The 27,308-nt window shown below is 43.7% G+C and overlaps 1 protein-coding gene across 3 annotated transcripts; it reads right to left on the reverse strand.

Moving 5' to 3' along the window:
• FKBP15 (FKBP prolyl isomerase family member 15) lies at window positions 1–27,303 on the reverse strand. 3 transcript variants are annotated; one of them, XM_080561522.1, is made up of 29 exons: window positions 27,167–27,303; window positions 26,587–26,696; window positions 26,177–26,264; window positions 25,479–25,548; window positions 24,161–24,235; window positions 22,965–23,063; window positions 22,336–22,485; window positions 21,281–21,349; window positions 19,664–19,807; window positions 19,069–19,214; window positions 18,244–18,292; window positions 17,412–17,531; window positions 17,060–17,159; window positions 16,194–16,297; window positions 14,661–14,754; window positions 14,044–14,153; window positions 12,778–12,888; window positions 11,982–12,076; window positions 11,208–11,310; window positions 7,585–7,756; window positions 6,942–7,078; window positions 6,459–6,614; window positions 5,614–5,766; window positions 5,154–5,246; window positions 4,574–4,684; window positions 3,939–4,046; window positions 2,975–3,735; window positions 2,375–2,465; window positions 1–1,946 (listed from the first exon to the last, which is right to left on the reverse strand). In XM_080561522.1, exons 1-29 carry the CDS (start codon window positions 27,217–27,219, stop codon window positions 1,872–1,874), a joined length of 3,747 nt encoding a protein of 1,248 aa, XP_080417648.1. In that variant the 5' UTR covers window positions 27,220–27,303; the 3' UTR covers window positions 1–1,871. The 3 variants fall into 3 exon arrangements, with proteins under 3 accessions (XP_080417648.1, XP_080417649.1, XP_080417647.1); XM_080561523.1 differs by having other exon boundaries at window positions 5,614–5,751; window positions 26,177–26,267; XM_080561521.1 differs by having other exon boundaries at window positions 26,177–26,267.
• Window positions 27,304–27,308: the final 5 nt, after the last annotated feature.

A 27,308-nucleotide genomic window follows, 5' to 3' on the forward strand; every position in this document is an offset into this window, starting at 1 on the left:
GGTTTAATTGCACTTTATTTTTCAAGAAGTGAAATGCAAATCCTCCAGGTTGTTTATCTGTATCAGAAAACCAGAAGTGGAATGTGTTAGTACTAGTCAGGACCTGCACTAGGACACTGCCCCAGAGAGGGCTTCCAGAGGCCCCATCAGTATTTATGCTCAGACCTGCACATGGGAAGGGAGCCCCAGAAGGGGGAAGCCCCAGAAGGGAAGGAGGCCCAGAAGGTCAGGGTTTCACACCCTGTCACGGTTCAGCACTGAATAATTATCCTGTTCTTTGATTCCTGGAGCAGCTTTCAAGGAAACTTAAGCTAAAGTTCACCCTGTGACACAAGCGGCCCCGTGGCTGGCTGTCTCACAGGCTTTGGGCTCCGCGCTTGGCCATTTGCCACATACAGAGGGCAAAGCAGGGACAGGGACCTGCCAGACTGCTACCCTGACGCACAGGAACACCCAGTACTTTTACTCTTTTTTCCCCAAGACAATGGCATTTAAGAGGGCAGAGATCAAACTCACTTTGGAGAGGACAAGAGAAGGCAGTGGAAACTAAATGGTGGCAGGATTATTTTAAAAACTTCAATTTTTATTAACAGAAGAGGGTGGTGGTGCTATTTGTTTTAGAGACACTGTATGAACTGCTTCTACTAAGTTGCATCAGGTGCCAGTGAGCCTAGAAATAAAGAGTGCCATGAGAAATCCAACTTGGCTGCCCAGCTGTCTGTCCTCACTGCTCTCCCCTCTAGCTCCACCTAGACAGAGAAGTTACAGGAATTTACACCCCAAGCCCTGGCTGCACAGCAGAGCCCAGGTCAGGCTGCTTTATATGTGCCCAGCCACCATCAGGTTAACTTGTGCTATGCTCATCACACCTAAAGCAGCAGAGAAAAAGGCACAGGAGAGGGGTTTGGCTGCCTACAGTAGCTCTTCTCTGAAAAAGAGCACGTTACACATCTGTGTTGCTGCTTTCTCTGGCAGTGCTGCACAACCCAGCAGAGAAAACCTCACCTCTGCATGCAGACAGAGAAGAGATGAGCTGTCCGCACAGGCTGCGCACTGAATCACTTTCGTGAGGCCTCGGTGAGCCTCAAGCTCCTCTGTAAGCCACAGCTGGGGATCTGGCTCCTCACAACAGCAATTACCAGGTGCTACCTGTGGGCTGGGAGCAGCGGCCCAACAGAGCCCGACCTCCAGTACCACTAAAGGGTGCCTCCCCCCAAGCAGGCTGCAGGCCAGCGAGCCCACGTGTGCTGCTCTGAATGTACAACAGCACCGACCTGAACCTGTCAGCCCCTGGGGTTTCCAGAAGCTGCCTGTGCAGAGCCTTCAGCCTCCAGGAAGCATCCGCCTGCATCTCAGCTGGAGATCCCACAGCACTCTAAGCCTATGGAGGTGAGGTGGTGCAGAGGCGTAGAGCCTAACGCTGGGGACTAACAGGAATATTCCAAGATCATCACTGGGGAAGGAGAGGAAATTTTAGTCTGACTTTTATGAAAATAGTTACCTACTGCAGGGTCCTGCCAAACTCGTTCTTCTGAAGCACTTTACATAGCTCATATTTGCATAACGTTTCAGATTAATGAATCAACGGTTCGCAGAAGTAGGACAGCAATACAAACATGCAGAGAGACTGGTCAGCTCCTGCAGCTTGTCCCACCCTCTGCGCATGTCTGTCGGGTCAGAACGACGGGTCTGAGTGCCCAAGAGTGCAAACCAGAGACACTTGCTCTCAGGCCCTGTCAGCTTGCAGTACAATAGCCTGGGAAGTCCCTGGTTGTTCACAACTGTCCCTTATCTGCAGCTTGTTAAGTGCTAAGTGCACAGGAAGAGGCCGTGCCCAGAGGAGAGGGCACACAGGCTCACCAGCCAGCTCTTCATCCCAGCCAGTCCAGATCATCATCATCGTCATCAGCAAAGAGCGGAGCAGGAGGGGGACGCCCCTTCATGCTCTGGAAGTCAAAACAGGGAGAAATTTGTCAGTCTTAACAGCTTCCCAGTGATTAGTAATTGCTATGCAACCCAGGCTCTGAGATCTCATCAACTTCATGGAGCCTCATTATCAATGTTTTTGTATTTCTCATACAAATCTTCCAGGAGATGCCTACAGGCTAAAGGGATAGGAGAGAGGAAGACTAAAAACCTTTCAGTTAACCTGTGAAGAGTTCCTAATGTCATGCCAGCAGGAGTTTGTTGTCACTACCTCAGCCCATGCAACTCCAAGCTCAACAAGAAACAAATCCAGACACTGAAAATTTATACAGAGAATGCATCGAAGCTCCAAGCTCAGCAGGCAGGAGCCAGTGAGCACCTGCTGCCACAGGAAGGATTTTTCAGGGAAAATGAATTAGTTTAGTGTAGTGGAAAGACAAATACATACCACTTCCTCCTCATCCTCCTCTTCAGAGGGAACTTGAGGCTTCAGTGGTTTACGAGATGTTGTTTTAAAGAAGTTGTCATCCTCAAAGAGGCTAGAAGACAAAGAAAGAACAGTTTACGAAGAAAGAACAGTTTACTTGCAGACTATGGGATCTTAGCTTCCTTTTCCACGTTATATTAAGAATGATGTAAAAGCCTCGTCACCCAGACAAACTGCTTACGGTTTTGAGGCACGTGCTACTTGCCAGCGCAGGACAGTTCAGTAACGGGGCCTGGCAGCCATCTATAGCAGATCCCAGAGGGACGGCACACACCCCGCACTCAGCTGGGAATCGTTCACAAGGGACAATGGCAACACCACCTCCAGCCAGCTACCAGCTGGTTCTGCAACTGCCTCCCCACAGAGGGTGCCCAGGACAGCCTGCGCTCCGACAGCAGCCGGTTGTGCCTCCCAGGACTAGCACCGTGATGGCACTCCAGCCCTGCACGCATGCTGTGCCAGCCACTGGTGGGGCTGAACCCTTCCCTCGGTGCTGCCACACCAGTCCAAGCTGATCAGCAGGAAGACAGGACTGTGGTGACCCCCGCAGTCATACCTTACCTGGAATCTTTTTGCCTGGGGCTGGAGCCCAGTTCCTGCTGTTGTGGGATTTCTCTGATGGCAGCTGAGCGTTCCTCTGCCGTGGATACTGAAGCAGGCTCCTGGTCAGAACTAGCTCCATCTGACAGGTCTGTGCAGTTTCCTCCTTCACTACTTAAGGGAGGGGGCTCTAAGCCTCCCACAAGCTCCTCTGCCTTCTGCTCTGCAGATGGCTCCTCTGGAGGCACAGCCACATCCACTTCTCCAGACCCGGTTTCTAGAACAGAAGGTTCCGCAACTTCTGCCTGCAAAGACACTCTGGAGGGACTGCGTTCAGTCTCAGCTTTCTTGATGGGGCTGCTCTCCTGCCTCTGCCCAGCTAGGACAAAGTCCTCATCCACCTTGGGAACAGCCTGTTCTGCAAGCTCAGGCTGCTTATCAGGATTTAGGCAGGACTCTGCTCTGGAAGAGAGGGACTCCTGAGGGACCTCCTCCTGTTCCGACACCCCGTTGCTCTGTGCTGTCTGCTGCTCCTCAGGCATCCTGGCCCCGGCAACCAGAGGCGCAGATTCACCTTTCTGGTCACACACCGGGGAGCCTGTGCTCACTTCTCCAGGACCAGCTGGGCAAGCAGTGCCCTGTGCAGGGCTGTGCTGCACAGACTCTTCGTGGTCTTTCTTTGCTCCAAGCGATCCCTCCAGCCTCCCTGCTCCAGGTTCTTCTGTTTTACTGTCATGCTCTGATTTCTCCTGCTGCTTGTTGAGTAGCTGCAGTGTTACAGTCTAAGAAATTGAACAGAAAGAGTGTAGGTTATACACTAGACAGACAAGCCATCACAGATCCCTGTATGTTCTCCTACTGCCGGGCTGCTTCGCCACCCACAAACTTCTGCTTCAGCTGTTTCAGATTCACAACACTTTTTTTGTTTTAGCCAAAGCCTTAATTTCTCACATTTACCACCTCATATCCCTTACTGCTGTTATACCTTAATAGTGTTCATGACAACACCCAGAACTGTCCTGCCACTGTAGGTCTCTTCCAGTTCAAATTCACCCCGAAGAGACTGAAATACCCCATTCATTATTTTCTTTACCTGGAAAAGAGTAAGAGGGAAAGAGATACAATTCACTAACATGTGAAGCACTTGATTCAAGAACAGATACTTCTTCCAATAAACCCAAGCAAACACATGCTGTTTCAAACAATCCACTACTTTTCAAATCAGGAATTCCAACAACAAAGCAGAACGCATCACGTCATTTAATTCAGAACCATTACCTACACAGCAAACCCATTCCTCCAAAATGGAAGCAGGTTGTACAAACCCAAGGCAGGCACTTCTCCCTTACTACTTCAAGTTATTACTTCAGATTTTCAATCTAAACTTAAGATTTAAGGTTTTAAACTAAAAAGAGCAACAGTGGTCATCAGGAAGATGTCCTTTGCTCCTCTATGGACCCTGTTACCGGAGCCATGGTGCTTTTTTTAATGGAGAAAAATGCAAAGAAAATGGTAAGGCTGTTTTTATCTGTTTTTCCTTCTCATCTCTGCTCAAAGAGAAATAATTTGGGGGTAAATAGATCTGCTCAGAAAGGAGAAAATTTTTATAGTCAAACTCACTTCTTCTGTGAAGTCTGCAGGTGAAGATCTGTCCTGATCCTTCTCCAGTTCTTGGATGCGTTCTTCATAGCGAGCCTTCAGTACTGCTGCATCAGACTGCAAGGCTGAATACTGCCAAAGAGAAACAAAAGTTAGAACAGCTCCATAATGAAATTCAATTCAATAGTAAACCTGGTAAACTTTTTTTTAAAGCAAGGTGCGAATTGCTGAGTGTGGACTCAAAAGCAGGGCTTTTATAGAGTTGCAGAAGACTTTACTGAAAGTAACACCAGCAAAGTAAAGAAATCCAAATATAGCCAAGCACAGACAGACACAGCCAAATCCTTGGAGATGCACAACCAACCATGTAATTAACTCTTCCAGTTCACATAATACCAAGAATGGGCATGGCATTATTAAGATGCCAGTGAAAGAAGGGCTAGGTCTCATCATTTGGCCTGTTCTGGTTTGCTGGAAGCAACACAGAGTTTTTCCTTCCCTCTCATATTCCTGAACTCATGTTCTTGTTATTTAGGACACGTGTCCTGAGGCTAATCATTACTGCACTACAATTTTCATTCAGCTGTGTTATTCCCTTCACCTTCTCTTTGATAGACTCCAGTTGTTCCAAACGTTGCTGAAGGTCGGACAATTTTTGCTCCTCTGCTTTTTTCAAGTGTTTTAGAGCCCCAATCTGAAAGACAAGAACTAGAGCCCATCAGTTTACAGCCCTTTTCAATGTCACCAAATTCAAGACTATTTCAATAACTGGTTTTGAGCAGAAATATAACTGTATAGACAAGCAGAAGAGACTACAGCTGTTGCTTTAGTTTGTCAGCGTTGACATCTCAGGCCTAGCTCACTCAAGGGTTGCAATAGCCAGCTCACCCACCCACCAACCCGGTGTAACAGATGCAAGTCTGGACACATCCTGTGGACTAGATCAAATTCCGCAAGCAGTCAAGAAGTTCGAAGTCAAGCCACAATTGGGTGGCAGAGGACTTGGTTACAGTCACTGGTTACTCAGCGCTGTATTCCGGCAGTAAGGAACAGCCCTTTACCTTCTCTTCCAGCTGGGACACCTGCTGCTGCAGAGAGTCTCTCTGCTCACACACCTCCTGGTACTGCCTGGCGTGCTGCTCCTTGGCCGAGGCCAACGTACGTTCACATCTGGCTTCCCACTGGGATTCCAACTCTGCCTGTATGAGCGATAGCTGCCCATCACGTAAGAGATCATTAGAAACAAACACATTTGATTGGTATTTGCATAGCTGCCTGAAAGCTTAGGGCCCAAACAAGAGGTGGGAAAGCAACATCTCCTGCCCTAGGCTGCAATGCCTACACAAAGACAGCAGCCATCATCAGCTCCTGCCCACACCTCTCAGAGTTCAATTCCAGCCACAATTCTGCAGGCTGGCCTAAAGGGCTGGCCCAGACTTCAGGTCTCTTGGCGTATTTCTAAGCAGTCTTCCACTCATCAGCAGTGATGTGTTCATCTCTACTGGGAAATGAATTTGTCAATCTGAGGAAAGGAGAGACCTCATTCTCTTTAAGACAGTCTAAAGATGCTGTGTGCCAGTCTGCATCACCGCTGCATCAAAACTTTGCAGCAAAGTCAGGAGCCTGTGACTCAAGTCAGAGAATGACTGGGACCCAGCAGCCTACTCAAATCATGCCCTTCCTTAGAGAGACATCAGTGTAAATCCTGGAGTCAGAAGTAGTGTCACACACCAAGGATATTTCAGAAAGACAAAAAAGTGAACCCTATGTTAAAGTTCACCCTTAAAAGCAAGTGGCTAATGTTTTCATTCTTTCACTACCTGAGCAGTTTTCGTGACTATTTTCTACCTATAGATTCCTTCAAGTTTTCTAGACACCCATTGGAGAAGCTCCCACAACTCCTCACCTGCTCTGCTGCTGCCTGGTCAGTCGAAGTCCTCGCCTTTTTCAGCAACTGTCGAAGCTTGTCCAGTTCCTGCTGATACGACCTGCGTATTTCTTCCATCTCTTCCTCTGCTTGAGCTCTCTCTGAAAGGGATTTCTTTTTCCTCTCAGCAAGATTCTGCAATACAGAACAGGACTCAGGCATAGGCCAGACTGCACAAAAGTAGCTTCTCTTCCTTTTGCTTAAAGAGCTTGTTTGAAGAGAGAATCATATTTCAAAACAAAGCTGAAATGTATTTTATAGATAGGAAGGTTAGCATACTATCAGGTAAGAAAACAAAAGGTCATGTAAACACAGAGGATCCACCAGCACATGGATCCTTGTCTGCAGATGATTCACTTAACCTACACATTTACAAGCAAGATCAAGTTTTGTTTTATTTGTTTATTTTTAAGTAGAGAGCTGAAATTGTGAACCTCTCTGCAAGGCTGGCACAGGACATACCCTTTCAAGAGTCTCCTTTTCTACTTTTAGGTCTGCCAGCTCTTCTTCCAGTGCAGTAATCTTCATGTCCAGGTGTTTACGGCTCTGCTTCTCAGCTTTGAACCTAGTCTGAGTGTCCTCAGAGGCTTCTTGGAGCTCTGCAAAAAACACGCTTTACCATGGGTTTCAGCACTACATGTTTCAGATTATGTTTCAGATTAAGACTGATAGAAATGAACAGTGCATCTCTTGCACAATGAGAAAACCTATGGTTTCTATCTGCAGCAGAAGCCTGAATTTATTAAGAGCTTTTTCTGTGAAACGGGACCGTTTATACCTCAGCCTCCATCCGAACTTTTTAAACCAATAGAAAATTTAGCTCCTCTCTAAGATGTTAAGACAGTAAGGCCAAGAGCTTGCTTCTACAAAAGGAACCCCTGTAACACACCGACTTTGTTCATCAATTCAGCCCACTGTCCTGTTAGCAGCAGCAAGGATGCACATACCCTTCAGACATTTCAGTGCATTTATATTCTTTGATACCCTTGTGACTGACCCTAGGGAAAGCAGGAATAAACACCCCAGAAGAAAAAAACCCTATGACTTACAGAAGTGGAAGAAGAATGACATTAAGGAGCTCTCACAGAACAAGCACAAGTCTTACCTGCTAACTGTGCTTGCAGTTTGTTGAGCTGTGTCTCATGTCGCTCTGCCTCCTGCAGAGCAGCAGAGAGCTGTTTCCGCAGGTCCATTTCCTTCTTTTTGTGGGCAGTCAGCTCCAGTTGCAGTTGGGAAACCTGTGCTGTGGCAGCTGCTAACTCCTCCGCAACTTTGGCCTGTATCACAGAGCATGGAAAAAGGGGGAAGAAAGAAAATAACAGGGTAAAAAAGCATGAGGAGGCACCAGAACTGTTCTCACAGGAAGAACTGATAAGGTACAGAAGACCTTATCAGGGCAAGTGCTGAGATCCAGCTCCTAGAAGACACCTCCCTGTTGAAGAGGTACTAATAACCTTTAGCCGTGTTACCAAGAGTCGTTCAGCTGTAACCTGTCCAGACTGACTAGAGAGTTATGTTAGGCCACCAATAACCGCATCATATTAACTTACGTCAGGGAGTTTTCCCAGGAAAGCTTAAACATATTTTTAAGACTATTACCAGTGCTGGTGGCTCTGCTCAGAGTTGTCATGCTATGACAGTATCTATGCAAGTAAAAGCCTGGACTGTAAGATCTAATTATTCTCAATAAGCTTACAAATCATTGAAAAGCCCCACAACACAGGCTTGTTCCAGCTAAATAAGCACCTTCTCTCCCAAGCACACAGCATGTAGTCACCTTGAGGTACCTGCATGTGTAATGCTGCCATTTTGGAGCGTGGTTCTCACAGTAATTTGTTAACCTGTTTAAATTTAGTATTGCTCAAAGTCAGTGACTCATGGAAAACCAGGTACTGATAGAGCTTGTTAGACTACTTGCAAGCAACATGTTAGGAGAGGCTCAGGTCATCAAGACAGACGCAAAAGCTGTTCCCGTTCTTGTTGTGTGGGATACACAAGATTCGGAGGATGCTCTGCAGAGACAGAACTACATCTGTCAGAAAATCTCTCTTGCTGCAGGGAACACCTGAACAGATCGTACATCTATGCTTACATTTGGGTTCCTAACAGGCTTTCATGGTTTTTGAAACCAGTAAGTTCTCCTGAACTGAAGCTTCTCTCAGAGAGATCTCCATGAGAAAACTACAGACTATGACCACCACCTTCTGGCAGAGAAGAGCCGTAAGCAAAATGTTTCCAAACATGGCAAAGATGCATACGTGCTGACTTCGAGAGCTGGGATTCTACACCATTAATTTTTAAGAACCATTTTGACAGAGACTGTCTAAAGACAGACCTGCTTTCTTCTTATGTTTCCATAAACATCTCATCACATTTCAGGATATTGACTTCTAGAATGCTAAAAACAAAATAAAACCCCACAGCATATCTAAAGGCTATTTTAACACCTGCTATTATTTTTAAGGGCACGCAAAAAAAAGTAAAGAGGAAATTCTATGCCAGGAACTATTATTAGACTTACATTTCTGCAGGGAACACTTCATGTCTATACTAGCTCAGCTCCAGCCTCCAACTTTCAAGTAGTGAAAATGTGTGATCCATACTTGATCTGATATGATCACATCCTATTTCTCCCACAGAGGAGGTGAAATGAGCAGCAATGTGACAATGTTCTTCAAAAGGGCTCCCCAAGAACGAGGGGGCCAGTGGCTACGCTGCCAGCTATAAAGCCTTTCTCTGAGTGGAAGATCTGTGCTAATTTAAGATCTGAGGCAATTCTTCTAGCCAGTTCAAGAGGAAGCTGGGCTGGCACTATCTAGGGCACAATCAGCTATCATCTACACAGTCAGCAGACACTGCCTCACCTGGTCCCAGCCCCGATCCACTGGCAGCATGTGCTAGGAAGAGAAAGCAGTGACAGGAAACAGGAAGAGTTAAGAACACAACTTGAAAGGCAGAGACATTCATCATCATCAGAAAAGCTAAATGCTTCATTACAGGAGCCTGATACATGCCAGAGAAGCACTTAATTTTTTCCAAGGACTGTAAAAACTTAGAAAAGCCTGGCTTAAAAAGAAAGAATCTAAAGAGATCCTTACAGATATATTGCACACCACGTGGATTACAGAGGAGCAGTCAGCAGACTGGCAGTCAGCAGGTCCTACACGTGACTACTATTTTGTTGCAGTAGAGAGTGCGGAGCACTACCAATCGTTACGGAACATAAGCCTAGATTGAAAGCTGTGATGTGCTCTGCCAGGGTCAAAGATCCGTAACCCCAAAGCAGCAAGTTACTAATATTTTTCACAGAGACCCTGTCTACAGATGCCTGGCCTTTATTATGAAATAAATGGCAAGTCCCAATTTTTACATAAAGAACAGATAAAACAGTTTAAAATTCTCTTCCTTGTTTCTCTTACCAAAAACTACACGTGCAACTGTCCACAGCAGCAGTCATAGAACACACTATGTTAGATAAAAGACAGAGGAAGGAACATCAGGCTTCAGATTTACAGTCAATCCTCCCTCAAAGCTAGGGAAAAGTTTCTCTAGTGCAAGTCACGGCTTTTCTAGCCTAGTCTAGCCTGAAGTCTCTTCATGTAATAGTATTGTCACCTAGGCAGTGTCTGCTCAGTCAAGTGGAGTCCTACTGCAGGTGATGTCCAAAAGATTCCTGAAGATTTTATCTTATACTTCTAGAAGACGTTCTCTCCCCAAGTTACTTTTCGTGCAAGCAGGATGTTGTGCTCATTGACAGAAAATAATTGTATTTATTGTTTCAGTCTGACTTGGTTAGAATCTCTTACGCTCCCAGTTATAGGTATGCAACCTGGGCTCTCAGTGGAAAAATATAGTCGACCTTCATCTGCTCATATCAGCAGATGTGCATCAGCCATATACTACTTTATTTTTACCCTACATACAGACTTGCTAGCACACTTTTGAGAGCAGCTGTTTCCATCACACTTAGGTGCACCAAGTCATGGTTCTCATGCAGAGCAAACATTTTTATTTGTACTGGAGAGATGCACAGCTCAGCAGGGGAGCACACTGCAAGGCTCAGCCTAGTATAATTTTAAGCTGCTAGAGAAAGCATAGAAGACACCATGCAATTACAGATCTCAAAGCTGGCATACCAGGGTTAGGCTGTTATGAGTGCACTTCACAGGATAAAAAGTTGATTTAACTGGTCTAAGAAGCTCTCTCTCAGTAGCCTCTTACTCAAAAATACAATACTTCATGCTAAAGACAGTGTCTTTTGATTGCTATAAAACATGTACCAAAACCAGAATGAAGAAGCCCTAGTAGGAAATTATTTTTCTTATAGCTACGCTCAATCTTTATGCCAGTTAAACAGAAGAAAAAACTCCTCAGAAACTCTCAGTACAACTAAGTAAGTGATGTGCATTTTCAGCCAAAGCCCCACGGCACGCACAATACCTCAACATGTTGGCCATATACCTATGAAGTTAAAAGAAAGACACTGTTCTTAAACTAAGAATATTTAAGCTGTGAAAGCACAAAGATCTAAATACTCTGTGCTGCTTTTATCATGAAAGCCGTTAGAACATCCCAATTTTTTTTCAAAACTGCTTTCAAAACATCATTTGAGAACTGCAATGGCCTTGTAGAAGATCTGACTTGACTAAAGAGATTTCAGCAGGTTTTACTGCAACAAGCCCCCTTCCTGGCTGCTGACAGAAATCTATGCTGTCACCATGGTTTTACCTTCTCTTGCTCTGCATGCAACACTCTTGCCTGTGTGTTTTCATTCGTTGTTTGCAGTGAATGGTTCCTCTGCTCCATTAGCAAGTTACTTTGTTCGACGTATCTGTGAACAGTTGTAGATGGAATGAGCATTTATGTAAGTAAGGACACGGAGCAAAAGGTGATCAGACAAAAGGCAGTACTTCAAACCAGCTTTCATTAATGAGAAGTCCCAGATGATTCTGCACAACGTCCTGCACCAGGAAGTTATCTTAAAGTGGAATGGGTGTGCCTGGCTTTCAGCCCAGATTATATCTGTTCAGATATGTGCTCCACCTCCCTGATACTAGTTTAATGTTCCTACCGTAGAGTCAAGATTTTTGAAAATCTGGTAACCACTGGCCTCTGCTATTTCCCTGAAGAAGTTATTCCCCTTCTTAAACTTAATGGAATACAACACTGGAACTAGGAACACAGCTTCCTGTACAACTCTTTCCATTTTACTAAAAGGCTAGCAAAAGCAAAATAACTCCTAGGAACAGAAAAAGCACACTCAAAGAAGACGGCTCAAGATCTTTCCCTTTTACATATTCACATTTACTGTAAATCCTGACTTTGGAGATATACCCCACAAAAGATAAGCCATACAAGGACAGAGAGGGCTAAAAATAACATCAGTACAAAAAAAATCAGAACATCTCCATCCTAGAGAAAGGACACCCCCCAGTTATGCCTGTGGGTGTAAGCTAGATACCCTTTGCAAATGCAGACACACCATATCCTTTCACTCCTTACCTCTGATTTCGCTCAATCAGCTCGCTGATCTTCTCATTCTGCTCCTCAATCCGACTGCTCTTCTCAAATATTTCTTGCTTCAGTCTCTCATTCTCCTAAAGTACAGCTTAACATGAATATTCAACTTACTCAGACTTCCTTACAACACCGCCTAAATCTTTGTCCTGTACAAATGGAATACAGCGGTGAGGCTTATCACCTCCTGTGGCAATCACAGGCCATCACAAAAAGGCACCATGCTAAATTCAGCAGGAATCCTGGAACAAGACAGGGGTTGCCAAGCCATGTACTTAGTAATATTGCATCTGGTTGACTTTTTCACCCTCAAGAAAAAAAGATTGTAAAGCTGCTGCCTAGAAAAACTACAAAGCAGAAGACAGGTAGCAACAAATAGAAGTAGATGGTTCTTGCAACATGGTACGTCCTCTGTGGAACTCCCTTCTGCAAGACATGGTGGGTTAAACGCGTACCAGTTTAAAAAGAGACTGAGTTTCTTTCACATGAACTCTCTGTCAAGGGCTATTAAATACAAACATATAAACTCTGGCTCCTAAAGTCCCCAAACTAACTGTTGGGAGGTCAGAATAGCACATGTTTGTGTGCCTACATGTGTGCTGTGATGTAAATTGTTGTATATCACATGCTTTTCCCTAATCAGCTGTTTTTGGCCACACAGAAATAGAACACAAGGATGGATGTACATTTGGGCCAAACCCATATAGGTATCCTCATTAGGAATAATACAGTGGGCTCCAGTTCATGGAGTAAACAGTCACGTAAGGCTGCCTACACTTGCCTGGATTATACGTTGGATGTTGCTCATGATCATAGAGGCTTCCATAGTAACAGAGGAAATACCAGGCAGTAGTGAGGTGTTACCAGCATTTTGTTTCTTCAACTCCTCCACCTGTAGGGATAAATCAAGCCAGATGAAATGAATTTATGGATGTAGGTAAGAGTCAGACATCTGCCAATTCACCTTTCTGTCTGATGAGCTCTAGGGCACATGCTACGACATCATCCTGCACCTGGGACGGGGAAACCCTGGCTGCACATACAGACTGGGCGATGAGACGCTGGAGAGCAGCCTAGAAGAGAGGGATCTGGGGGTCGTGGTAGACAGCAAGTTGAATATGAGCCAGCAGTGTGCCCTGGCGGCCAGGAGGGCCAACCGTATCCTGGGGTGCATCAAGCACGGCATCGCTAGTAGGTCAAGGGAGGTGATTGTCCCGCTCTACTCTGCGCTGGTGCGGCCTCACCTCGAGTACTGTGTGCAGTTCTGGGCACCACAGTATAAAAAGGACATGAAACTGTTGGAGAGTGTACAGAGGAGGGCTACGAAGATGGTGAAAGGCCTGGAGGGGAAGACGTACGAGGAATGGCTGAGGTCACTGGGCCTGTTCAGCCTGGAGAAGAGGAGGCTGAGGGGAGACCTCATCACAGTCTACAACTTCCTCGTAAGGGGGTGTCGAGAGGCAGGAGGCCTTTTCTCCATTAACACCAGTGACAGGACCCGCGGGAACGTGGTTAAGCTGAGGCAGGGGAAATTTAGGCTCGACATCAGGAGGGGGTTCTTCACAGAGAGGGTGGTTGCACACTGGAACAGGCTCCCCAGGGAAGTGGTCACTGCACCGAGCCTGTCTGAATTTAAGAAGAGATTGGACTGTGCACTTAGTCACATGGTCTGAACTTTTGGGTAGACCTGTGCGGTATCAAGAGTTGGACTTGATGATCCTTAAGGGTCCCTTCCAACTCAGGATATTCTATGATTCTATGAACTGTGACATCTCCTGAAGGGCACTGAAGCTCTCCAAACAAAATGCATATGACATTTAAAAAAAAATAAGCAAAACACCTTCCCCAAAGCTAGTATTAACTTTTGCATAGTAGCTGAACTGCTACCACTTTAAGGTCTGATAATATTGGACACTGGAATTTTCATTAAGTTAGGACATGCTTACAAGCTTAATGTAGGCATTTAAACAGAGCCAACTCTCCAGACTATGTTTGGAGAGCACATTGCACCAACTTTGTTAACAAGCCTGTCTATGTCACACATTACCTTTGCAGCCAGATGATCCATTTTATCTACTACTTTGCTAACAGCCATTCGGATTTCAGTGTTATGTTGCCGAGCTTCTGTCATCAAAAAGGAAGTAACATCCCCAGGTGCTTGAATGGAAAGGAGAGAGAGAACTACAGTCACAAGGGAGAATTTTCTGCATACAGATGTACCAAAAGCAATGTTTAGCAGTTTGCAGCCTATCAGATCGGATGACCACTATTTTCCCTCACTGCCCCACACACCTGCCCTCCCCACTCCCCCGTCAGCCTAACATTTCTAGATAGTTATTAGAAACTAAACAGTTACTGTTGTTTTTACAGTTATATTCACAACTGGAAGCATCAGCTATAAAACACCTTTAATAATACATAATCTTGGGAATACACCTAGATATTGCCTCCCCTTTCACACTGCTCAAAGTTCCTTTAGCTAAGAAAAAGTATATTTACTGGGAAGTATTTCCCCCTCATTGGTATTAAAAATAAGGACTTGTGAAACAGTACAGCATTACAGACAGTAAAAGCGTATGTGACCATTGCTGCCCAGATCACCATTATAAAGAGCTCACTATTGGTATTAAAAGCCTCTGTAAAGCATGTACTTTTTAAACATACCTTGGTAAGGTGTGGGATACAGCTGGCCTACAGGCTGGAGCTGAGAAGCAGATGTAGCAGTTTGGGGGTAAGCAAGTGGCATTCCTGGATATGGCTTGCAGAACAAATTCAACAGATAAGAATATATTGTGATATTTTCTCCCCCTCATACTTAAGAGGTCTTCATGTCTTTTTTAACCCCAAAACAAGGATGACATTTGGAAAGAAAAAAATAAGAGTATGGAGCAGAAAGTCAAATTACACAACAGTCATAGTAAAGGAAAAAAACAAAAGCACTCTTCTTTAAAGGCTTAGGTATGTGTTCATATTACAGCTTAGTAAGTTACCTTCTTCACTGAAGCTTAAGCAAAAGCATGTTACCCTGTGTTTGTGGCAGGCAAAGACCGGCACAGAGACAGCTCACTGGATGTGGGGTACTTTGAAGTTGTGCTAACTTGAACATGAGAGTATTTCTAGGTAAGGCTCACAAAGTGCAACACAATTTGACTGCAACTTCCCTTCTCAGTGCTCGTCAGAAGCGGCTAAAAAGATTGAAAAATGCTAGGAGTACTTCACTCATTAACACATTAAACACCTATCAGTTTACTCTCTCAGGAAAGCAAAAAAAGTATCTTGAAACTTGGAACAAGTTGTATTAAGATTTCAAAACAGGGTTAAACTTTAAAATAAAATAAAAAAATACATCCAAATCACTGTGAAGCTAAAACTTCACTTTAATGACTTGTTTCTATTTACTCAGAAAAGTTCATTTTTTTCTACTTACTTGCCACAGCTCCTGCAATTTCAACATGAGGAAAACAAAGCCAAAGCAACACGCCAGTTTTTCTTTACATACTGTTTTTATTCATTATCAAATGTTTTCTCAATCTGTACCTTTCCAAAATAGTGCTTCTACATGGTATAGACCACTATTTGATTTCCAGAACCTCCTGAAAATAGGTTAAATAACTAAAAAAGTGTATGATAATAAGCCTGGATTTATACTTCATAGAACTATCTGTACAATGGCTTTGTTCCAAGTCTTCACTATCTGTTCTAAAAAAACCATGCCTAGTGTGTGTTAAGCCCCTAAGAAGTTTCCTTGTTAGCAAGCAGGTCACACCACAAGCCTTTTAGAAGGATTATTCTTTTGCTGGATGAAAAGTGACCTGCAAACATATTAAGTGTGCAAGTGAGCTCTCACAGAGAAACAGACCATGACTGAGGAAAACCTTAACTAAAATACTGCAGTTTTCACCTGCCCTACAAGTACTTGGAAGTTTGTTTTAGTCACTACAAAAGCTGATATTGAAAAAGGCTAGTTAATTCTTAGTTCATCTTTAAGAAGCCATCAGCATACAAAAACCCTTTCTAATCAAAATCTAAGAGGCACATGACTGAAATTTGAGAATGCCAAATAGTCTCAGGAAGCAGCCTAGGATTCTCATCCTTACGTGTTGCTACAGAGTCCTCGCTCCCAGCAATGGAGAGGACAAGAAGGACTTCTGAGAAGAGACGGAAGTGCTAATATTCTCCTCGATTCGATTTTGGTACCTGAAAGCCCTGTGATCCGCCAGGCAGAACTGAATGGGGTTGGATTGTTGCAGGTATTAAAGCAGCAGAAGATACCGGAGGCACAGAACCAGATGCCTGAGGTACTGAAAGGGAACAAAGAAATCCAGGACATCAGAAAGTAGCTAGAGATAGTTTACCTTCTCATGGTTAACATCACTAAAAAGACAAAAATTTAACACAATCCCATCTGCAGTCTTGTGAAAAATCAAATGCAGCCAAAGAAGAGAGTTGTCTTTCACAGAAATTTCACTCCTAACCACAAATTCCATTTAGGTAAACTTTTTCCACTCAAAGATGCTCTGAATTGACTGACACAAGATGTTACTCAGGCTGACTCTGAAGACTGCTCAGCTGACCAGTAGCTGACATTACTACTTTATCATGGAGAGACAGGTCAAGTCCATGCCAGGACTGCTAGCCTTCTAATGCTCTTCGCTATGATTTCCATCATTTTCAAACAGAAGATTTTTCTGTCTAATGGAAAATGATTTATAACTGTTTCATTTACAATCCATAGAAATCTCAGATGTCCTAGAAATCTCAGTGCCACCCCAGTACACACAGTGACGGGATGACAGGGCAGCTCACACACTTTGCAGCGTGGCTGCTTTTCCTCAAGCAGCGTACACAAGATGACAATGCAGATGCACTCCAAGGGCTTTGGTATCATGCTTTATGAATTAGTCTACCAGTGAAGCTTTGGATCAGCAACTCTTACTAGAAGCTATCTATCAGTTCCTACTGCAGTTCCTGACAGCAATCCTCTACTCAAACAGCCCTTGTATTTGAAGCCTGCAACAAAGATAAATTTCTCTATACAAAACCCAGCCTCACCAGCATATTACCTTGTGGTGACACTGTAGGCAGTACAGCATGAGCTGGCTGTGATGGTCTCATGGAAGATGAAGCTACTGGCTGCGATGCCCCTCTCTGTGTATTTGGATCCTAAAAACATTTCTACGTATTAAAATGAATGTTAAAGAACAAATTAACATTTTGAACTCAAGACCACTTGAGACTAGGTGTTATCCAATTAACCCATTTGAACGAGACAGGAATACTGGAATTGTTAAAGTCTTTTGCCATAGAAATAGAACATGCATTCCCTGTGTAAATAGACATTGCTATGGATTCTACTTTAAGGAAGTCACATAGCAAGTATTAAAAAAGAAGGTCACACTGAAGTCATTAATGTACCTCTATTTCTGAGTCACTGGAGTCAAGCTGACTACCTGCCGTCCCAGCAAGGAAAGGCAGCATGGGCTGTCCCATTTTAGCCATCCGAGAAATTAACTTCGCCTTTGCTACATTTGGATTCTGAAAGAAAATGTTTACAATTACTTTTCCTTTGCCTCTTAGCCCAGTAATTCCAGACAAAATAGAAGAGTCTAATCCTGCTAAGCTTAAAGGCACTGACTTCACACTTAAAGCTCGCCTATACAAACCTGGTTCTTTCAACCAGAAAGTTTTTTTCCACCCAATCACTGACAAGCATGCAAGATAACACTACAGATTTGTTAATCTGGCTTACTTCATATACTCTCCTTCTGGGCTGACATTACTGCCATTACATAGAAAATCCATCCCTGCACAAAACACAGCAATAGTAAGGAAGTGATGTGGAAAAGTGTTTTCTGTTAAGAACAGTTTTTTCTAAATTAAGCAAGATGTTCAGCAGTCCTTCTATCCTCAGACACACAATCTTATTTTCATGTAGCTAAATAAACTTATGTTGAGTGTCCCAATTACTCTTTACTAACCATTCTAAATTTGTCCATTTATCTGAGAAGACAACTGGCTTTGTGAGTATCCACATGGGCAAAGTAACCTCGTACTCAAGAGTAGGAACTGGGGCTGAGGTTCATGTTCTGCTAACCCCTTCAAAAACAAGACATTAATCTACTGCTAATAATGCGAACATTGAAAATACCTTGCATGACACTATCTTCAGCAATACTGAATTCAAAGTTGAAATTAACTAAGCTTCCCTATGTAAGGCTTCAAATTAGTCAGGAAATAAAACACTTACTGCTAACTGTTCACTGATGGAGTTTGACTTGGCCCGAACAGCTGGCTCCCTGAAAAGCCAAACAGATGTGTTAATATTAGAGATCAATCAAGATGCAATTTAGGATTTAGTATTCTGCGTTTATAAATAAGGTCAAATACAGCTCCCCCTGCAGAACTGTTTTCTTACATTTCTTTAGCTTACTTTTGGAGATACTTTGTAACATTACCTGTAGATTTCAGAATGTTATTATAAGGAAGTTGTACAGCTGTGGAATATCTGATTACAGAAAAACAATTTTGTCAGTTCCAGTAAGGGCCACGTGCTTGTACAAACAATTGTATCCAAGTCAAATAACAAACTACTTATTTGTGTCAAGAAAACAACAAGCAGTTAAACTTGAAAACTATTGCCTAAAAAGGACAACTGGCCCATTTAGTTAAAGAAACAAGTGTCAGTGTAAAATTTGTAATTAAACAAGTTAGCCATGACCCAAAACAAACTTATAACTATACTGCCACCTGAGATGAGAAAGCTGTTGTAACAGTACCTATACAGCTTAATAATGCTAGATCACAGTTATACTGTAGATCACTAACATCTTTCAAGTGTGCCCATTTCGATTTCTTTAAGTCTGGAAGTCAGCATTCGAGCAGAAACCCTCCCGCAATACTCATCACACAATACTCATCGGCGAGCATTCCTCTGCCACACTGATGGCACTAAGTTTGCACATAGAGGACCCACGTTTGCCAAGTGATGTGTTAGTACAGCATTGTCTCTGATGTTTAAGAGCATTACCATCTTTTAATGCAGCAAGTTGTTTTTAACCATGCTCCTGCTTACCCAGGCTTTGGAGGTATCGTAGATGGAGGCAATAAAGCAGTATCTGCAGAGAAGCCATCTGAATTGGGTACTGGAGAAGGTGCAGGAGAATCCCTTGAGCTAACACTCTGTCCATCTGAACCAGAGCCTTCCTTTACCAGCTTCACCTTAAGAAGCACATAAATAAGACTTATTCCGGGCTCCCCAAAGGGGTTTTCAGCAACTTACTGACTTCTGATGACTACTCCTTTGTCAAGTTTATTCACTTCAAGTAAGAACATAAAACTGAGTTGGAACTGGAAGAGCTGAGTCTTTATAATTTGTCATTCCTCACAATTTAGAGATTTTTGAAAAAATTGACCCATAAATAAGACAATGAAGAGATCCCAGAACAGTTAGAACAGACACGTCTTAGTAAACAGCCTAGACGGATTTGTGTTGATTTTTTTTAAATTTTAATTTTAAAAAGATATGCATCTTCCTGAGGTATTTGGTTTATAACAGTTTCTGAGCTATAGATCTCATGCCAACAGCTGGTTTTTACCTTGCAGACAGATGCCGCCACCCAACAACCACAAAGTAGATGTAAAATAAGTACTTGAGAGGAGACACTCACCCGCCTAACCTCCACCTCAAAAACTAAAGTAGAGTCTGGAGGGACACGGCCAGACACTCCCTGAGTCCCATAGGCCCAGGCTGGAGGAATAATGAGATACCGTCGTCCTCCTTTCTTCATCCCCACCATTCCTTCTTCCCAGCCCTTTGGTATTCAGAGACACCAGAAAATAGAAAGCAAACAGCTTGATTAGTGACATTACAGTTTCTTTTAATTACACTGATTAAGACAACTCCTCCGGTTATAGGAGATTTCAGAAGACATATGAAGAACTGCTTGTAAAATCTTACTCATTATAGTGTGCAGCATTAAAACTGTATCTTGTGTTGGGTCATAGAGGCCTATTACAAGTTACAACATTAAATGAAGCATGAAGATGCAGACTCTGACATGTTCATAATAAAACCAAACAGATATAGCAATCTCTAACATGAAGGCTGTAGGCTTCCAGGTCTCCATACAGTTCCAGAACCCTGGTTCAAATTTTACATGCCATAACTTAAGCAGCTACCACAGATCACACTATCTTGGAAAAAAACTACACACTGCATGCAGAAATTCTGCAGTTGCACGTAGCTGGCAGGGGATACAGCGGCAATTTCTCTCAAAATTCAGGGAAAGAACAGGATTCTAAGCTGTTGAGAGATCAATTCCTAATTGCTATGGTTAGAATTAGAAAGCACCCACAGAAAACAGTTACAGGCAAGGAGGTTTAGAAGTCAGAGCAATGCAAATTATTAAATAGATGCAAGCATTTAACAGGGTGACTACCGCAGCCAGACAACATTAATAACAAGAGGCATAGTAAAAAAAATAAATAGAAAAATAGCACACCTCTAAAGAACAACTTATTATAAGTCAAATATGAATTATTCAGGTGATGGAAGTGACCTGAACAAGAACATCTCTGATTCACAACCTGATTTTACTGAAAAACAAAAGGGAGTACCTGGGCTGAAAAGTTGTTACATGGTCAGTATACTTGCACTTTGACTTATAGTGGGAAAAAAACCATTCTAGGCAGTGGTATTATCTTTTCTGAAACCATTCTACTATTTGTCAGTTGTCTTGACCTTTCCATGCCCTTCTTCCAGACAGGATAGAGGAGTTATTTGACCTTCTTAGTCATATGGTCTGAATTTTTGGGTAGATCTGTGTGGAACCAGGAGTTGGACTTGATGATCCTTATGGGTCCCCTTCCAACTCAGGATATTCTATGATTCTATTCTATGATTCTGCTTCTGAGGCACAATGAGTGGGGAGAACTAATTTTTTTCTCAAACTTAAATTTTCCTCTTTGGTCTCAGTGGACCCTGTTTCTAAGTAATTAAGTTACGTCTAGAAAACAAAACAAACACACCCCACACCAAAACCTGCTCTTGAAAATGGGAAGCTTCCTATTTTCAAAGCTGGACAACTTCCCAGCATTGCCACGGAGAAGGAGACCTGGCTATCCTGTGCAAATTAAGAAAACACACCACTTTGAGTGAGTCACCATTAGTGTTTCCTACCAAATGAAACATGTAACAGAAAGAGCATATAAGAATCCTGATCAAGGTCTTCAGTAATTCAAAGATTTGAGACAATTTTATTATAATGAAATTCCAGAAGTTCTACCTTGATGACCTTTCCAGATCCCAGCTTAAGGCGCAACAACTTGTCCTTGTTAATGTTTGAGTCAAATACCTAGAGAGTTGAAGAACAAACAAAAATCACATGGATTTCCCAACTCTTGAAAGATTCTGAACACTACTTCACACACTTCATAAGCTTCTATGATTTCTTATGTACTATTTCCCTTCCTGCTACCTTCCAAAATTAACTCGAAACAGAAAACAGAGCATGGCTAGAGTTTCTAGTCTATTGCACAGTACAATTTCTTGAAGTGAATGACAGCTGGAGACTGACTTTAAAATTGCTTCCAGCTTGATGGTCAGTACAGGACTGGTCCAACTAAAACACACTATGCAAACAGAACTGTCTAGACATTTCGTACATTGAACTCAGACATGGGTGGCTGAATAACTCCTACAGGAGATTAGAAGTAAGCTCTGCCATGTGTATCACTGGGTTTATGGAGATAAGCATGCCAATCTCTGAAAAGCAGGCCAAGAAAAAGAAACAAAGTACCCCAAAGATGAAAAATAGAAAGCCTTTTTTTAACTGCTAAAAGATACAACTGAAGGTGGATGCAAATGAAAAACCCTTTGCTACAAATCATAGTAACAGTTAAACCAGAAGTGTTTTAAAAAAGGTAGTGCTTTGGAATATCGAAGTATATCTTTTGCCTTTCTTTACAAAGGAACCGGATAGGACACAGATGCAGAGGTCACAAAAACAATCTATTTATCATTTGCAGATGTGCTTTATGACATACAGTCCTCTTCTTATCCCTTCACCAAGCTGTTTCCAAAGGAGCATAAGTAGCTTCACTGGCCCTTGTCAGCGCTTTGTTTAGTATTAATGTCAGAGCACCTATGAAGTTAAAAGCATTTCAATCACCTGAACGGTAATGGAATCCCTTATTATTCTACAGGTAATACACTTGACCTCAAAAAGTTGCCATAAATGACTAAAAAACCTTTAAAGCACCAATACTATGACAGAGGTGGCAGGTTCCTTCCTGAGACAAATCACACACACACATTAGTAGGTGGCAGAAACATCTTTACCTGTCCAAGCCCATTGTTCTGGAACAGCCAGCCTGTATAGGCAATCTCCAGAGAGTCCCCTCCTTCGACTCCCTGCCCTTCTCCAAGAAGGAGATCCTGGTAGAGGACTGAATCGAGCACTGGGGAGCTGTTGCACTTAGCAATGCACACCTGCAAAAGGAAGGCTTATCAGCATCTCTGGCCATTAAAAGACAGGCAGTTTCCACTGTGACTCACTACAAATCTGATGCATTTCTTACCATACTGATCAAGCCCAGATTATAGCTGCATTCAAGAGGTGTTTCATGCTCCCTTGTGCTGAATTTTGCTGAGCTATGTAAGAAGGAAATACCCTCTGCTCTATAGAGCTCTATAGAACTGGTGGTTTTAAAGCAAACTCGAGCAGAAAATCTACCAGAAATAACAGGCTCCCTGTCTCCAGGAGGCCTGTAGCTAATGAACAAACCTCAGCCAGGCTCTTCACAAACCTGCCTCAGTCACCATTATGCAGATGCTCAAAGCTGAACTTCAATGGAAAAGTAAAACTTTTTCACCTTTCAGCAATAACGTGCTCTTAGAGGTACATCTTCATTTGCCTGTAGTTCAAACAGCAGGCAGCAAGTCATACCTCGCACAGAGCGAGCAGTTACCTGTTTACCGAAATCCATCGCTGCCTTTTCTGACTCAAACATGATTGACCAGTTTTGTCTCTGATCATCATAGAAGGTACTGTAATTGTTGGGTTGAACCTGTGGGAAAGGAAATCAGTCCTACGTTATACATGAAAGATGTATTCAATTAAAATAGAACATCATTAAAAAAAACTGCATCCAACAGAAGCTTAAAATAAAAGCTAATGAGATGAAGTAGAGGTAAAAGAAGAATCCTGCCACATTACCACCCAAGTTGAGAATGCAGATTATTTCTGTGCTCGTTATAATGGAAGAATTGTTATAACTGAAATACTTGAGCAAGCATTACGTTCTTCATAGTTGCTGCAGCTTTAATGCAACGGTTCTTTGAAGCTAGGCTCTACTATACTGACATTACCTGCAAGAAATCTCCTTTTCATAAGCTTTGATTACATTTAGACTTCCATATTCAACCAGAAGAGTCACTCAGTACTTAATCCTAAAAAATTCATTTTACCATTAGTTGGCTACATAACCCATTAATCTTTTAAAACACACTGATAGAACTAAAGAGCAAGCTAGAATCCTGCTCAGAAATTTGGACTGAAGTTCTACTATTTCAGAGCAGAATTTCTACCTATCAACCAGGAAATTCTGTATCGCCTAACGACAAGCTAACAGCAGCAAATCAAAACACCATTTTTATGTAAAACCAGAAGAAAACAGAACTTCCTGAGAATTTACATTTTAAGGCTTACAGTGTTCTAAGTTGCTCTTATCATCAGGAAAATGCTGAGTATCAGGTTTCAGAGAGGAAGCACTTCCTCACCATCATTTCCATCTGCTTGCTCAGCTGTATTCTCTCAGCCACTTAACTATAAATTATTAGCAAGATGAATTTTGTTCTGTTGTAGAACTGCAAAACTCAAAACATTTCAGTGATCTAGAGGCACTAATACAGCTCCTAGAGCATTCGTACTTCCCTTTGGAAATCCACTGATTTCGTAGGGCTCTGCAAAAGGCAGACGTAAGCCTCTTGTGCAACGCATATTAGGAGAGCAGTACTCCCTGCCACCGTGACACCTCTTGCTATGTCAGTGAGGTGTTTGATCCCAAAGGCTATAATCTAAGACTTCAGAAAACATTTCACACCAAACAGAATTTGATTCTGAACACCACAAAGCACTGGATGCTTTTCTAATCCAGGGTCTTACCGTGAGCACGAAGCCTGGATGGATCCTTGCAGATGCGATCTGTTGCTGCTGACTGATGTAAAGGAGAATCCTGTACTGGATTCCATAAAGAATCGTGCAGGAAAAAAAAAAGCAGACAAACTCAATGCTTTCAATTCTAGATTTCAGTGCTTTGTCATATTCTGAGCCTAGCACTACAGTATTGCCAAATACAGCTTGTAGCATCAATCTTCACAGCAAAAGTACTTAACGCTGTACTTAACATAATGTTGTAACACCTATTAAAGATGCTTGAAAACATGCGAGCTTTATTCCTGCAGATAAACAAAGTGGTTCAAAAATAATTCTTGTGCATTAAGCAAGATGCTTCAACTAATTCCACATTTTCCCCCCTTTGCTGCGTAAAAAGATGGTAAACTAACCCTTCAACAAAAAGTGCATGATGCGCAGGAATAATACGATGTAAAAGACAGAGTAATAGTAAATTGGGGTTTTCCAAGCGCTAAGGAATGCAGAGGTAATGCTGCATTGACATGTTTGGCTCCACTTCCCTTTCTGCACATGTAGCAAGGCTTCTTCACTCAACAGCACCACTGCCAGAGACCTGGCAGTAACCAGCGACCTGCTCACAGCTGCGCAGGTTGCAGTAGCACAAGGGCTGCCTTGAAGGGCTGCCTTGCCCTCGTTCTGCTGTCTCCATCTTTCCTAACTCCCCCATGAACGGCACACCTGAAAGCTGCTCGGGTAGTAGCACACCAAAACACTTTTTTTCCATCTTGCCAAAGCAGAAGGAACTTTGTGAGACAATGGGCATAGGAAACGCGCTATAAATAGCGACGTCAAGGATGGATCAGAATATCCAGTGTATGCTTTAAATACATCCCTTTCCTGGGCACTCCAGTGCCATGCTCTTACAGGAGTACTTGGGAAGGAAGGAGTGGGGAAGAGAGATTTTTGCTACCAAAATAACAGGACTTCACCAAAGCATCTCTGTACTACTAAAAGGTCTTGCTTCATATCAGTTTCCATGTGCACAGATTTATGATCCCATTGTCAAAGAGGTTCCAAGCAAATACCAAAAATCACTTCCAAAAACACACGCAGTACCCAAGTCACTGCAAAACATTTTGGGCTTAAGTGGGAAGAATTGTAAAAAAGAAAGATGTCAGCAAGGTAAACGACTGAGCCATAAATAATCCCAGGAGAGAAGGCAGGCATAAGCTGCAGTGGAACTAAAGACCTCCAACATCAAAAGCAACATTCTGGTGGGCTCAGAGAAACATTGCCTCATACCAGCGTACTCTTGGCATGAAAAATATTACAGTGAAGTGTTTCTCACCTCTTTAGTGGCATGGTTCCCCACTACAGCTGCTCCATACTTGCCTTGCTTCAAGTACTGCCCATTTGTACTGGAAGACAAGCGAGATATTCAGCTGCAGAACTGTCCCGTCCCTGCCTCAGGTCTCTCTCTACCATCGCCAAGCTTTTCCTCTTTAGAGTTCAAGTCCCTTTCCCCACGCTCAAACGTTAGGCAACCTTTCTTAGCTTGAAAAAACTACAGCTTCCTCGCTGCCCACAGACTACAGGAACACACATTGTGCAGTTTGAGTTGAAAATTGCTCTTTGCATGGACCCAGGACAAGTAAGCCTTTCCACAACAGCACTCTCAGACAGAAGTTTACTGCTGTCATTCTATGCTCATGCCTCAGTTTTCCACAAGCAATGAGACACAAGCATCTGACAGAGCTGGCCAGAAACAGTGCAGATGTCAGGCCAGCACCCCAGGCTGCAGTTCTCTGTAAGGCAGAGACAGAGCACTTGCTGTTTATTTAACTACATAACCCTGAACCGCAGCACAATAACTGAACTTTCCTGAGCAGAAATTTTCATTGACTTGTGTGTCTGTGAGATGTAAACGCTACGTCCATAAGATGCCTCTTCCTGCTCATCCAAAAATATCTTCCCTTATGATTAGGTCCCAGGCCCCCAGAGACACAGGCTCTAAGAGGCACTGCAGAAAGCCAGTGCCGCACTTACTATCGATAAGCATGAACCGCAGTGGCCACAAAGACCGACGGCGCTCCTGAAGCTGCTGGGGCCACGGGTGCCTTCTGGGCCGCCTGACCTGCTGAAGAGCAAGAAGGAACCTTTCTTGGTGACACAGAACTGCCACATTTACTGGCCACTGACAACGCCACTAAACATTCCTCCCGCCAAGGAAACGTAACTCCAGAAGAGAATTTGAAACAAACAAAGAATGGTTGTCCAATGTCACTGCAGGACACCAGTAACCCAGGTGTACAGAGAGCACTACAGGAAGATAACACCATTAAACAACAGCTCAGTGAGCTGCTTGCACTGCTGCTCCCCACAAGGACGCGTTCAGCCCGCACGACCCATGCTGCGTGGCTCCCTGCCCTTCCCGGGGACCGAGCCCCGCTACTCACCAGCTGCTGCTTGCCCCTTCTTGGGCTGCTTCGGTGCCGTGTACTGGAAGAATTCATTTCCCTGGCTTGAGACTGTCTGGTCCAGCCCAAAGAGAGAGGCCAATCTGGCACTAGAAGTAAAAAACGAACTAAATTCACCTTATTAACCCAGGCTTTGTGGGTACGGACCGCCATTAGTTGGAAGTTACATCACACACAAGGCGCTTGCCATCACTTTAGGCATAAAAAACCGACGCACGTTAAGCGGCTCAATAGCAACCACCGCATTTTGGAAAAAAGCAGAACTTTTAGGTGAAGAGGCCGGGCGAAGCAGCACCACTGCGTTTCGTTTCCCCAAAACCCAGCGTAAGGGACAAATAAGGAACGAAGCAACACCAAAAAACAAATAATAGTTTACTTCAAAGTAACGAGTAGGACTGCCTTTATATTCAGCAGGTCGCTGTCACGTTACTGTAACAGCACCGGGCACACCGCCGCCGCTCCCCGGGCCCCTCCCGGGAGCCGCCGCCCGCCCCCAGCCCCCCGGTTCCGGTGGTCCTGGCAGCCCCGAGCCGCCTCAGGCCCCCCCCCCGCCACCCACCCGCCGCCGGGCGCCAGGAAATCGGCGTCGTCCTCCTCGGCCGCACCGAACATGGCGGCGGCGGCGGCTACAGCTGCGGCCCAGCCGGTGTCGTAAAGGGGGCTGGGGCCAGCGCGGCGCTTTACGGCCGGCGCTGAGGAGG

Source organism: Anser brachyrhynchus (genome assembly GCF_964034855.1).
Source record: "Anser brachyrhynchus genome assembly, chromosome: 19".
Lineage (NCBI taxonomy): Eukaryota > Metazoa > Chordata > Aves > Anseriformes > Anatidae > Anser > Anser brachyrhynchus.

What these genes read in the sequence shown, in the direction of transcription:
- FKBP15 (XM_080561521.1), bottom strand. Translation starts at nt 27,219, where the DNA reads ATGTTCGGTGCGGCCGAGGAGGACGACGCCGATTTCCTGGCGCCCGGC. An exon ending in CTGATTGAGCGAAATCAGAG is followed by an intron (nt 11,311 to 11,981) that starts GTAAGGAGTGAA and finishes AACTGTTCACAG; the next exon opens with ATACGTCGAACAAAGTAACT. An exon ending in TTGTCATGAACACTATTAAG is followed by an intron (nt 3,736 to 3,938) that starts GTATAACAGCAG and finishes TCAATTTCTTAG; the next exon opens with ACTGTAACACTGCAGCTACT.